The sequence below is a fragment of the Panicum hallii genome, chromosome 4, assembly GCF_002211085.1.
Source record: "Panicum hallii strain FIL2 chromosome 4, PHallii_v3.1, whole genome shotgun sequence".
Taxonomy (NCBI): Eukaryota; Viridiplantae; Streptophyta; class Magnoliopsida; order Poales; family Poaceae; genus Panicum; species Panicum hallii.
This window is the reverse complement of record NC_038045.1, coordinates 51095125-51107712: the sequence shown is the minus strand read 5'-3', so window position 1 is coordinate 51107712 and position 12588 is coordinate 51095125. Positions and strand designations below refer to the sequence as shown.

The 12588-nt window shown below is 50.8% G+C and overlaps 2 protein-coding genes and 1 long non-coding RNA gene across 3 annotated transcripts; 2 read left to right on the top strand and 1 right to left on the bottom strand.

The window, feature by feature from the left end:
• Nucleotides 1-3173: 3173 nt before the first annotated feature.
• Nucleotides 3174-4454, top strand: LOC112890117. The gene is made up of 2 exons (XR_003228259.1): nt 3174-3285; nt 4369-4454. It is a non-coding gene; the product is annotated as an uncharacterized LOC112890117 (long non-coding RNA).
• A 1282-nt stretch (nt 4455-5736) lies between these two features.
• LOC112890040 lies at nt 5737-7441 on the bottom strand. Its single transcript, XM_025956865.1, has one exon. It carries the CDS (start codon nt 7275-7277, stop codon nt 6117-6119), a length of 1161 nt encoding a protein of 386 aa, XP_025812650.1. The 5' UTR covers nt 7278-7441; the 3' UTR covers nt 5737-6116.
• A 1705-nt stretch (nt 7442-9146) lies between these two features.
• Nucleotides 9147-11664, top strand: LOC112888428 (coiled-coil domain-containing protein 97). Its single transcript, XM_025954640.1, has 2 exons — nt 9147-9978; nt 11213-11664. Exons 1-2 carry the CDS (start codon nt 9274-9276, stop codon nt 11471-11473), a joined length of 966 nt encoding a protein of 321 aa, XP_025810425.1. The 5' UTR covers nt 9147-9273; the 3' UTR covers nt 11474-11664.
• The last annotated feature ends 924 nt before the right edge of the window (nt 11665-12588 follow it).

The window sequence follows — 12588 nt, the reverse complement described above, 5'->3', positions numbered from 1 at the left end:
GTAGCCCCACAGTCAAGGCGGTCCCACTGGAAACTCATCTACTTAGGTGGCGTTTGGATGAGGCTTGGGTTTGGGAAAGGGAAATGCATTGGGTTATAAAATGGTGGGTTAGGGATGAGGATATAAAATTTAATTCTTTTGCTATGTTTGGATTGGGGTGGGTATAGCGACAGGATATAAACATTAAATGACCAGAATGCCCCTAAAGAAAATAAAAGGAAAATATTCCAACATTATCCTCTCCTGCCTTCCATCCTCATTCAGTCTCAAACGAAGCAACAATCCAGAAGAAATAAGAACAGAAATAGAGAGGAACGAGGGTGCAGATCCAATCAAGTTAACTTGAGTCCTGACGCATTGCTTGCAGCTCATGTGCCCCTGGGTGGGAGCATGCTTGACCATCCTGACGATTGGATGCTCTCCCGTGGGCAAACGCGCGCCTGGCGGAGGACGTGGTCGACGAACGGCTGCATGGGCGAGTCCGGCAGACACAAGCTGAGCTGTGCGACCTCGCTGACTGTACAGGCTGCACACCAGGGGACGCCACGGCCTGTTCCTGCAATCTGGGACAGCCGTCAATGTCGTCCTCTTGTTGCTTGATATGACGATTCGTGATGGATCCAACCGACCCGAGAGCAGGAACTGCGACGACATGGGCCTCGCCGTGTCCCCTCGTTCTGGAGATACGGACTCCGTGGCCAACCAGGCCATCCACATCAGCGAAAATGATTTCAACCGTTTGATCTGCATCCTACGGTGGCTAGCTGGTCGCGAGACGGATGGGGACGATGGGTACGTGGCATCATTCGAGTGGTTGGAACCTTCTCGGTTCTTTACTGTGCGCCGGTGAATCTTATATCTTCGTTGCGCTGCCGCCCGCACCTGCGATGCCCAAGCCGACCTCCAAGCCGGCGCTCCCGGGCGCCTTCCTCTGCGTCCCGTACCCACTCCTCTCTGCGCCCCTCCCCGGCGCCGTCGTCTCCGCCTCCCCACCATGCCTCCTTTCTCCCGCGCCCGCGCGCTCTCATCCGCCGTGTCAGCCCCGAGCTCTGCGTCTTCCATCGTGTCGCGCCTCCACCGGATGTGTGTCGAGTTCGTACGGTTCGTGCACCTGCACGGAAACCAAATCGCGCCGCTCGGGTTCGCGTCCCTCGGGCTGGGCTTCGGCGGGGGCGAAGGCGGAGGGGGCAGATGGGATGTGGATGCGGTAGGCAAGGTGGAGGAGGCCGCGGCGCAGGCCGAATCACCGAGCGTCCGCCGAGGCCGTTAAGGCTGCCGTCATCCACGAGTTCGGCGAAGACTACCAGGTGCACTTTCGCTGCCATTTTCTGCGATAATAATTTACATACAATTGCTCTGCGTTCCATTATAGTAGCAGTGTTGCACTATATGTTTGTACACTCTTGGAAGCCGGCGTACCTCAGGCAGGAGAACGACAAGGTCTTGCTCCTCAGCTTCAGCCCGAGGGGCACTGTGGACGTCAAGGAGGATCTGGAGTTCTTGCTCAACGCCGCAGAGTCAACGGGCCACGCGAAAGGGGGCCAAACAGAGACAGGGAATACCTATTCAGTGCTCCATCATCTTGGCAGCCAATACCCTTAAGGAAAAAAAGCTGAACACTTCCTGCGCATACTTTCATACCCGTTACTTGCCGCACTATTATCACCAACAACAATATAGACAGTAGCATTATGGATATGCATGCCTGCCTTAAGAAACTCATTTAGTTTCAGAACTCATAACTCATTCTTATATCATCTGCTAGCACCGTAGGCACTGTACTTTGCTAGAATTTTTAAAAAACCTTGGGGCGCGATCAAATCTTTCATCAACAATTAAAAATCGCAGTATCGATCAGCTGTAGACAAAAATATCCTACCCACATTTATTCATCATCAACAGAATCAGAGGTATGTTCTTCAATTTGTATGGTAAAAAAAATGCTAATTCAAGTTATTTTTCCAATCTTCTCAGCTCTGATGCACACTATCTTTACTATAATTTTTTTCTTCCAAATTCTTTTGTCAGGAAACATACCCTACCTCAAATAAATGCATCTTAAAAAAGAAATATACAAACTACAAACTGTATTTGCCTCACAACTAATCCCAATTTAGAATCATGACGTTAATATCCAATCCCTTCCGGTTGCGATTTCTCCACGCAGAAACCAAAACCGGAAGACCACCCTCGAAGCAAAGCAAAGGACTCCAACCATTTGATTTGATTCAGGCTTCTACCGATTAATAACATAGGCTCCTATGTATTCATATATAGCATAAATAAAATAAATGTACCTTGATGTGTAAAGTTGATGTCAATGTAACTACTCCCTCCGTCCTATAAGGTATTTTAGCAATTTTATGACAGATTAAAGAGATGAGAAAATGACGCGTATCCATGGTTTCATGACCGGCTGCTTTATATTTGGATATAAGTTTTAAACCTTTTAATACATTATATTTTTTTTAATACCTTATATTTCAGGACGGGGAAGTTTGTTAATGAAATAAATTCCACTACGGTAAGCATGGGCGCGCGACGTATGGCCGGCTAGCAGCGGAAGAATTCTCTTCTCGAAGGTCGCCTTCAGCCCGCTCCAGCTCGAATTCCTCGGCGCGCCGCCTGCTTGAGCAGACCTCGTGCACCCTCCGTCCGGACGTCGTCACGCCGAGCGCGTCACTGGGAGCCGGCGCCGCCGCCTGTAGACCCCACGGCTAATGGAGCTTGACCTCGCGGCGCGCACGGAGCACGAGACGCCACACCACGTCACCACGACCACGCCCCGTGTGCCTTGCCTTGGCCAAGAAGATCGTCGTGCAGCTCGGTGCGTCCATGGACCAGCTGGCAGCGTGGTGCCATACCAACATAATCGCACTACAGCATAAAGACGGAAGTAGCCTATAATTTTATTTTTTAAAAAAGAGGGGCTCGCTACTGCCCCGGCCTCACGGAGGCTTAATGCGCGTGCACATCCGGGTTCGAGCCCGGGCTGGTGAGCTCCCCACCGGGAGACTCTACCAACCGAGCCAGGCTCGGTCTGCAGATGGCCTATATATAGTACTAGGACTGTTTTGGTTGGATGGAGATGGAATGGAGCGGCTTCATTTTTATCGGTGTTTGGTTGAGGAACGGTGGGACGGAGCGGCTCTAGCAGAGGAATATATCTCTAAGATGAAGCAGAAGGCGGCGCTGCGGGAGGCGTACAAGAAGAAGAATCTGCTCCCGCTCGACCTCCGCCCCAAGAAGACCCGCGCCATCCGCAGGCGCCTCACCAAGCACCAGGTGTATACGCCGTGCCCACCTCTCCTTCCCGCATCTCCTACACGTACTGTTTTGCTTGTTGAAACTTCGATCTGGATAAGTTGATGCGGTGCGATTAGCTCAGTTACTCATTGCTGGATGTTCTGTTTCGTGAAATCGTTGAATGATGCAAATGTAGGTAAAAATTGTCGTCGCTGTATAAAGATGGAGCGGACATCCTTTAGGGAAGTATGTTGATGCAAGTGTTGTTTGGAAATTCGGTGTTTAGTCTGTGTAAAGATTGAATCAAGCTTAAAGCAACATGCTGAATTTATGTGTGGCGTATTTGCTAGTTATTTCCCAGTGATTTAGTTCCGCGGTTGTGTTCCTGCTGTCTCCAAATTGACTGCGGTTAGGGTTGTGATATTATAGCACTGATTGTGTTGTTCTAGCACTGATGTGTTAAATGTTCTTAATTATATGATATGGTGAAATGATAGGTAGCTTGAATATTTTCTTGGTGTGAACTTAGTGCAATTGTAAGGTTCAACCCTTAAACCAACCTTTACCTTTCAACACCAGTTTAAAAGCAGATCGTTTGCTTCAGAATGGAGGCAAACTAGCATTACCATTACTTCTATACATGGTTATATGATTATTGGGGCTTCCTGTCTTGGTATTAACTAAAATTCCTGTTCTTAGTGAACTGGTATGCATAAAGACCATTTTCTCTTGTTTTTGTGATTGGATAGTGTCATAGGTCCTAGTCACTGTATGGTTTGCCCAAAATGGCATGTCCAAAGCCTCCATAAAGTAGTCTGTATGCTTCAATCTAGTGGTTGTCTTTCCTTTTGAAATTAGCTGTAAGAATTTTGAATTCTTGAAGCGATCAACTGTGTGAAAATGCAATTCACCATTGCATGTTGAACTGATACTAAAGTTCTTGATTATTGTGGGCTTACATGCTTGGGGTCTTCAGTTATTGCTATAATGTCCACTGAACTAATTGGTCAGTTAGATATATATTCATTTTCTTTGCAGTAAGATGGAGATGCACTGCATCATCTGTAGGGCAACTACTTTGTTCCTTTCAGTTTGTTGACATGGGTTTCTTTTGTCCTGCAGCTCTCTTTGAAGACCGAGAGGGAGAAGAAGCGTGAAAAGTATTTCCCCATGAGGAAGTATGCTATCAAGGCCTAGATTAGCGAAAGTGAACATGTTATGCCCAGAAGTTACCAGAATTTGATGTATCGCACATCTATTGTCATCTAAGTACAATGTAGCTGATCAACTGCGTGATGAAAATGCGTACTCTTTCCTTGGTGAAATATGCTGGCCATTGTTAGTTTTGCTTCCACTTGATCTTCGCCTGCCTTGCTGTAGCTTGATATTTGAATCTCTGTTTTCAAGATGATTACTCATTTGGGGCTTGTTTGGATCCTTGCTCGCTTGTCTTGTCCTTGCACTTGGCCATTGTAATGCTTGCAGTGACCATTTCAAGCATCTCACAGATGCGGCCATTCGCGATTGGTCCCAATGCTAGTATGATGACCTGCGCTGCTTTCCTTCAGACCTAGGACTTGGTGTAACGGCACATTTGGTTGGTCCGAATTGGTGACTGGGTGAGTATTATGTTAATGTCGAAACTCAGTTAATTACGGTGCATTTTAACTGAAATATGGTGGTAAGTTCACCCCAACAAAGGAGGAGGTAACCACACTCACCTGACTCTCCTACCAAATATAAAATGGAATGTTTCTACTTTAGCGCACTCTCTAACCAAACAAAAAAAATGGAGCGGCTTCGTTCTCCTTATCAAACGTAGAATGGAGCGGCTCTATTCTCAGAAATTAGAAGGGAGCCATTCCATTTAAGTTGGCTCCCAACCAAACGCACCCTAAGAACACGTAAATTTAAAATAGTTGCAGTGAAGGAAAATGAAGAATTTTAGCGACCCTCAAGGAATCACTATAATTTCTATTTCTAGTGGCATTGAAGTAATTAAAGGTAGCTTTCCGATAATCCCTCCCTCCATCGCCCCTTTGTTTTTCGCGGACAGAGTTAAACAATGTTGCTTTTAGACCAGAAACCAATTAGTTACCTCTGTCTTGTTTGTTTTTTGTCAGAATGGTGACATGGTCGATATGCATTTGGCTTATGCCACTTCAAATCGAGTTTGAGGTTGATGTACTGCAAGTCCTGCAATGGTGTTCACTGCACTTGGGCTCTTTTGCTCGCCAGTTAGATTGACCAAAACTGTTAATAGTCAAGTATAAGCATCCGGAGAAGGAACAGTTCTAGGAGTGTTTTTTTTTCCAAAAAGTTCATTTATTGGTTCCCAGCTCTGACAGATCAAAAATTCAGTTGGCTTGCACTGGATGAAAGGTAAAGAGTGAAACCAATGTAGATACTCAATTATGCAAATGATCAAATCCGTTGAAATTTGAATTAAGCTCCAGAATACACTATAGACTAAACTGATACAAAAATAGCTTCAGACAGACAAACAACTTTTCTGCCTGGAATGCGAAATACACATCAAGGGACTACTTTGCAGTCCCCCAGTTGAGCACCAAATCGTACCTCATATGTTTCCCACCAAACAGCAGACTATTACATTACATGGTAACAAAAGATGAACAATTGTTACTATCTGACCAAACAATACAATCAACCTAAAATCCGTGGTATCTATTCAGCATGCATTTCTCAAGTCAAATCCCCTGAACTGATGAACGATCAGAAGGTACATTCATACCTTTTTTGGCGAACGTGCCTGAGCTGATGAACAATCAGAAGGTATTTCATTAAAAGGAAATGGTACATTCATACCTCAGATCAGATCATGAAGAAAACAAGCCATCCATTCGATTTCAACCCCTGCCCGGCTTCTGCAAAACCGCAGAGATGTACATTGCCGTCTTTGAGCTCCCCGTGCCGGCCTTCTCCCATGCTACCCACTTGAGCTTCTTGTAGCCAAACCTTCGAATTAGCCTCACAACCACCTGCCTCCGCTCCTCGCTGTGGCACATGTAGCTGTCAATCCAGAGCAGCCCACCGGCGCGCAGCACCCGGTCGACATCGAACATGAGGAATTCCAGCGCCTCCCCCGTCCCCGCCTGCCCCAGCGCCGGCGCCCCGCCTTCGTCCAGCGCGGCGGTCCCGACGTGCACGAGGTCAAACACCCCGTCGTAGAACGGGAAGCGGTGCGCCGGCGAGAGCAGCAGCGGGAACAGGCCCCTCGCGGCCACGAACTCGTTCATGGGCTTCCCGGCGTTGTCGAGCACCGTGGTGACGACGGTCACCCCGCGCTCCCTCATCCGGGCGGCGAAGTTGGCGGCGCCGCCGGCGACGTCGAAGCCGATCCGGATCTTGGTGGAGGCGGCGGCGGCGAGCCGCAGGACGTCGTCGATGAGGAACTCGTGGTCGTGGCGCGGCTTCACCCAGCGCCGGCTGTCCACGCCCATGTTGGAGGACGGGAGCGGCGCGCGGGGACCCCGGGAGAGGCACCGGCGCCGGGGCAGCGGCTCGCATCCCTTGTAGAGGAGGCGGGGCGGGAGGGTGGCGTTGCGCGGGCACGCGGCGCGCGGCTCGTACGACGCGAACGCCGACAGGAGCGCGAGCGTGGGCGGGGAGCGGAAGCAGGTGTGCGCGACGGAGGCCGGCATGTGGGTGAGCCCCGTGCGCGCGTCGCGGCCCAGCGGGAGCGCGTGCGGGGAGAGGAAGAGGAGCAGCTCCGGCGGCAGGGCGGCGCGGTGCGGGACGAGGCGGGTGGCGTCGATCTCCCGCGCGATGGCGGCCACCTGCGCGGAGATGGCGGAGGATGAGGAGGCGGAGCGGTCGGCGGTGGCGGGGACGGGGACGGGGACGGGGCCGCGGGCGCGGGGGGAGAGGAAGGCGAGGAGCGCGAGGAGGTTGGTGGAGAGGAGGGAGAGGAGCACGAAGAGGTTGAGCAGCGCGGGCGAGCAGAGGCACGCCAGGCCGCGCCGCCCGCCGCGCCGGGAGGACGCCACGTTCAGCGACACCGACCCCATGGCGCGGCGCCCCACGCCGCGCCGCCGCGGTCCGGGCGCGCAGGGAGGGGGGACACCGCCGGGTTCGCGGCGCGGGCCAGAGGGGAGGGCCGCGGACTTCGCCGGCGCGGCGGGCGGGCTGGGATCTCGGTCTCGGGGGCGGGGCCCGAGGGGGGTTCGGGTTCGCCGCGTGCGTTGGTTTTCTGCTCGGGGAGTGGAGCTGGAGCAGGGGGGAGTGTGCGAGCTGGGGATTGCGACGGAGGAGGTGTGGAGGGGCTTGTCGGTTCTAGGATTGCGACTTGCGATTGCGAGGCTGCGGCCCGTAATCCCGTGCCCAACATCCGGTTTAGCAGAAGGGTGGTTAGTTTAATCAGCTGTTTTGTACGGCCGTACTTCCTGCCAAACACGACTAAACTTAGGATTCCTGAGTCAGATCACTATGCCGATTCTAAATTCGCAAGTCTTGGATTTTCTTTTGGTAGTTTTCTGTATAACCGTGTTCTTCTGCGATCTTACTACATTTTACCTTGAAGAAAACCATCTCATAATGAAATGCAAAGTTCATACATTGTTTTATCAATAAAACTACAAACTACAAATTCTATAAGATAGGCAACCTGATTAGGTAGTCTTTAACCTGACGTTGAGCGATGCAGGCAACCAGGCACACGGATGCCTCCAATTATGTTACATGCGAAAATTTAAAGGAATTAAAGGCACTGTTGATAAGGTTTGTACCAAAAAGGATTAGATCACATGCTGACCGCCTCAAGCAAGAGCTCCCCCTCTATTTTTTTTTTGAGATATGTAGCGCACCAGTATTTTTCAGAAACGTGCCTGAGCACGTAGAAAAGCAATACAGCCATTATAAACCTTAATATGTAGAAGCGGCGGATGATCTTAATAACAAACAAGAACAGCAGGAAAAACGGGACAAGAGACTCGTCTAGACCACAAACCTAGCTAAAACAAACAACTGAACCTGCTAGACGAAACTACAACATCAAAGGTGCGAAGGTCTACAATACAATAAATGTGGCAAAGTATCCACCCGACCAACCAACCACGGCGGCAAAGCATCCGCCCGAAGCGATCTTCAACCAACATGATAGCGGCAGCAAAGCATCCGCCAGAGCAGAACGGTGACAAAGTATCCGTCAGCGAAGAGAGGAGCGGCAAAGCGTCCGCTAACCGATGACCAACGCAACCTGGACGATGTAGAGGAAACTAAGCGACGATAGGCGTATAAGTGGAAAATCTCCGAGGAGAGCCGACGATCATCACCAGCGAGAGCTTCCAAGATGACACCTCTAGGGAGGGAGTGAAGCTACAGGCGCCGTCGTCGTCCGACCAACGTGATTTAGTTTTCATCCAAAATGCTCACCGGAGAGGAGGGAGCAGGGAAAAAGGTGACGTCTTCGAGAAGGTAAAACCCATTTGAGATGGAGGTTGGCATCATCACTCTAATCTCAACGTCAACCCATAATGTGTTTGGACAACTATTCTTTTCTTTTAATAAACAGATAGAGTTTAAGATGATATTTGATTTGATGAAAACTAAAGGTTGGTACGAACTTGCGAAGGAATTGTCTTTTAGCGATTCATGATCCATGGGAGATCAACTTAGGTAGATCGGTAGCCAAACATGACAACACTAGTTTTGTTTTCACGTGCCTTTGTTCGCGATAGCAAGAGAGAACCATCCATTCCGTATTTACATATTGGATATTCTGTGGTCCAGCAGATAAAAATGTGAAAAAGAGACACGATGGATCAACCCTAGATCAAGCCTTATCTGGGTTGGGCTGAGGCTGACACGCGGAACCGACCTATATTACGGTAGCCGAAGCCCACTCAAACCGCAGCATAACCAGGCCCAACACAGTCCCCGGCCACCGCCTAATCCACCGGCCACCGGCGGTGCCAAACCCTCTCGAGGCGAGCCCCTCGCCGGGACGCGACGCCACGCGACGCCACGCCACGCATCCCCCCGCCACTCGGCAGCCAGCAGCCGGCCATGGAGCCTGCGGCTATGGACCGCATCGCCACCCGCCTCTCCGCCGTCGAGGGCCTCTACTTCCCCTCCTCCTTCCTCTCCTCCTCCCCCGCGGCGGGCCCTCCCTCCCCGCCGCGGCGCCGGGCGGAGCTCCGCGCCCTCCTGGCCCGCGACGCGCCGCTCTTCCTCGAGCGGTACGGTTCCGCGCTCTCCGCGGGCGAGCTCGCCGCCTTCGACGCGCTCAGCCCGGACTACGAGGTCGACTGGCACCTCCGCCGCCTCCGCGCCGCCGCGGCGGGGGCGCCGCCGCCCGCGGTGCGGGTGCGGAACCGCCGCCGCGCCTACCTCGACCGCCTCGTCCGCGAGGGGGAGTACTTCTCCGAGGAGGCCATGCGGGAGCGGGAGCCCTACCTGCACCACGAGTACCTGGGCCGCTTCCAGGACCCGCTCGGCAGGGCCATGGCGCGGCCTGGGGAGAGGTGGTCCGAGACGCTGATGCGCAGGGCGGAGGAGGCCGTCATCGTGGAGAAGATACGAGGGGAGCAGATTAGGAGAGGGGTTGACCCCAGCGAGTGGGTGGGTGGTGGCCCTGAGGAGGCGATGGAGGAGCAGGAGGAAGAAGAAGAAGAGGAAGACGAGGAGGAGGAGGAGGAAGAGGAAGAGGAAAAAGAAGAAGATATTTCGGAAGAAAAGGGGTCAGAGGTCGACAAGCCCATTGCGACTGAGGTTTCTTTCCTGCTGAATATTGTTTTTGTCTACATTTTCTGTCTTGATTGTGCTTGTTTTATTGGTTCTCTAATTGTTTGTACTTGATCCAGTGACTCACATTCTTGTGTACATTAATTCGAATTGGAATAGTTTTAGAGGATGTACAAGTGTTACTTATACGTTTTATCTAGGACTAGGAGGCCAGAAGCTAACTAATCATCTTGACAAGCAACCTATTCAACCAGTCGTGGTTATCCTTGCAGGACTTGAAACCTAGTCTTGCTTTGCAATTTATGATATGTAGATCAAGATAATAGTTTTCATTTGCAATTTTAGACCATTTGGGGTAGCAATATCTGGAGAATTAATTTAGAGAGGCTACATGCAACAAATCAGGATGGAAGTTATGGCTGAATTTCATAATTTTTCGCTATTAGTTTTAGACCAAAGGCTTTAACTTTCACCATCAGTTATATGTGGTAACAATAATTTATTGTTTCGGTAGGCAAGTTGCTCTGAAATTTCCTTGAAACAGAAGCTATTATGTATCTAAGAACTGGTTGTACTACTAGATGCCCGTTATACACTATGATTCATGTGATAGAGGAGGAACGAGGAAGTCTATAATCTGCCTTTTTTTGAACTCTGTAATAATAATCAAACTTAGAGATCCAGTTTTTGTGTTGGATGATCATTCACATATTCTTTCTTTAGCCTCAGGTTTCGTGATCCAAACTTCGACCTCTGAATTCCTTTTGCCCCCGAACTCTGCAGTAACTTTATAGTTTTGTGCAATGGTGCTGGGCTTTCTGGCTTAAAGGAGACATACACAGTAGTTTAAATTTTCTTGCGTATGGGAAACATAGCCTGAGGTCTGAGGGCACAGTTTCAGATGCAATTTCATGTTTTGTTGCCTAGTATGTGTGCTCAATGCTCAGGTCTTGCTCAATGCTCAATGCTCAATTTCGTGATGGTTCTTTTTTTTCAATAAGGAGCATGATGGTACTTGTTTAGAAACTGTTCAGGTGACGTAGAGACTAGATCAATGTAGTTCATAATTAAAGCGCTATTTGGTATATGGTCCATTTCATTTTACGACCTCTGTGACGCTTGCCATGCTTTCTTGTTATTTCACCTACAAGGAAATCTGGAGTGCCTCTGAATTTTGGTTGAGCGTTATTTGTGTAAATCTTCCTTTTAATGCATTGCCCTTGCAGGAAATTGAGTTTTTTTTCCCTTCACATAATCACAGGTGGTTGCAAACGGGGCTGCAGCTGTGGACTCCAACAATGGGGGAGGTTCTGCTGCAGGGACTTTCAACCAAACATTATCTTCTGAAGAAATGCAGGATCAGCTGGAACAATTCACATTTCTGATGCAACAGAAGTTCCTGTCCGGTGAAGACACTGAGCACATGGACTACTCTCAGATCGATAATGACGAGATGCTGGATGACCATTGGTCCAGGGAAGCCAACTATGATGCAGAGGAGAAGTATTTCGAAGAAGATTAGTTCACGACAGGATGCTGTTTCAATATCTGAGAATCAGTGTAGCAACATCTGTGCTGTTCATGTGGGAAACCTGTTAGCATGTACATATATGTATTTGTCTTTGTCACTGCTCTTGCCTCTTGTGTCTTGTCCCTGCAGCAGTTGCATCTCATAACTTAATAATGATCAGAGCCAGTTTAGTTTCGTGCAAATATGGATCATCCCCAATTCTTAATCGAGATAACTTATGTCAGTTGTTTAATCGAGGTATAGGAGTAAGAATGTATGATCTCCTCATTCAGATTTCTGAGTAGTTGTTCTGCCGGTGAACGAGACATTCAGAAACAGCAGTTTTGTGTCGTGTGCTTTGAACGGTGTCAGGCTTGATAAGTTGTCACATTACAGAAGCTATGGGCCGTATTGTTTGGGCCAGAAGCCTAGGACGGCCTGGAAAGGTCCGGAGGTAGCAGAGTCCGATTGGGTGGAGGTTTCCAACTCCGGGACACTGTATGAAAAGCAGAGTAGTAGATCGGCTTGATCGAGCACTCGCCGGCTCGCCGTGCACCCAACCGCCCTCCGATCCGCCGCCGCCGCATCCGCCATGATCATCTTGCCGCAGCAGCAGTCGTTCCACCCACCGGCCGAGCCCGACGTTGGCGCCTCCTGCTCCGATCACGTCCTCCTCACAGCGCGGGCCTACATCGCCGACCGCACGAACGAGACCAGCGCGTCCGCCTTCACGAGCGAGGGTCACCGCCATCCTGGCCACCTTCTTCGCCGCCAGGCCGCCGGCGCTCTCCTACCTCTGCATCCACTGCCCCGACGCCGCGTTCGCCTCGGAGCCCCGGGTCGTTGCGTCCCAGGGCAACCTCATACTCCTCGGCACCGGCACCGGCACCCGCTCCTCCTCGGCTCCGGAGAACGAGGCCCTCGAGTTCACCAAGGCGGTCGCGCTCCGCGGCTCCACCGTCGCCTGGCCGACCTCCGGCGCGCCGTCCTCCCCCTCGACGCGCTCGCCGACGACCCCGTCGCGCACTACGTCCCGCTGCCGGAGACGCTGAGCAATCACAACAACAGGGAGCTCCTCGACTCCGCCGCCGACCCGTGCTCCCTCCGGGACGTCGTCGGGAGAGGGG

Coding starts and splice junctions, on each gene's coding strand:
- LOC112888428 (XM_025954640.1), top strand. CDS start 9,274: ATGGAGCCTGCGGCTATGGACCGCATCGCCACCCGCCTCTCCGCCGTC. Junction 9,979..11,212: donor ACAAGCCCATTGCGACTGAG/GTTTCTTTCCTG, acceptor ACATAATCACAG/GTGGTTGCAAACGGGGCTGC.
- LOC112890040 (XM_025956865.1), bottom strand. CDS start 7,277: ATGGGGTCGGTGTCGCTGAACGTGGCGTCCTCCCGGCGCGGCGGGCGG.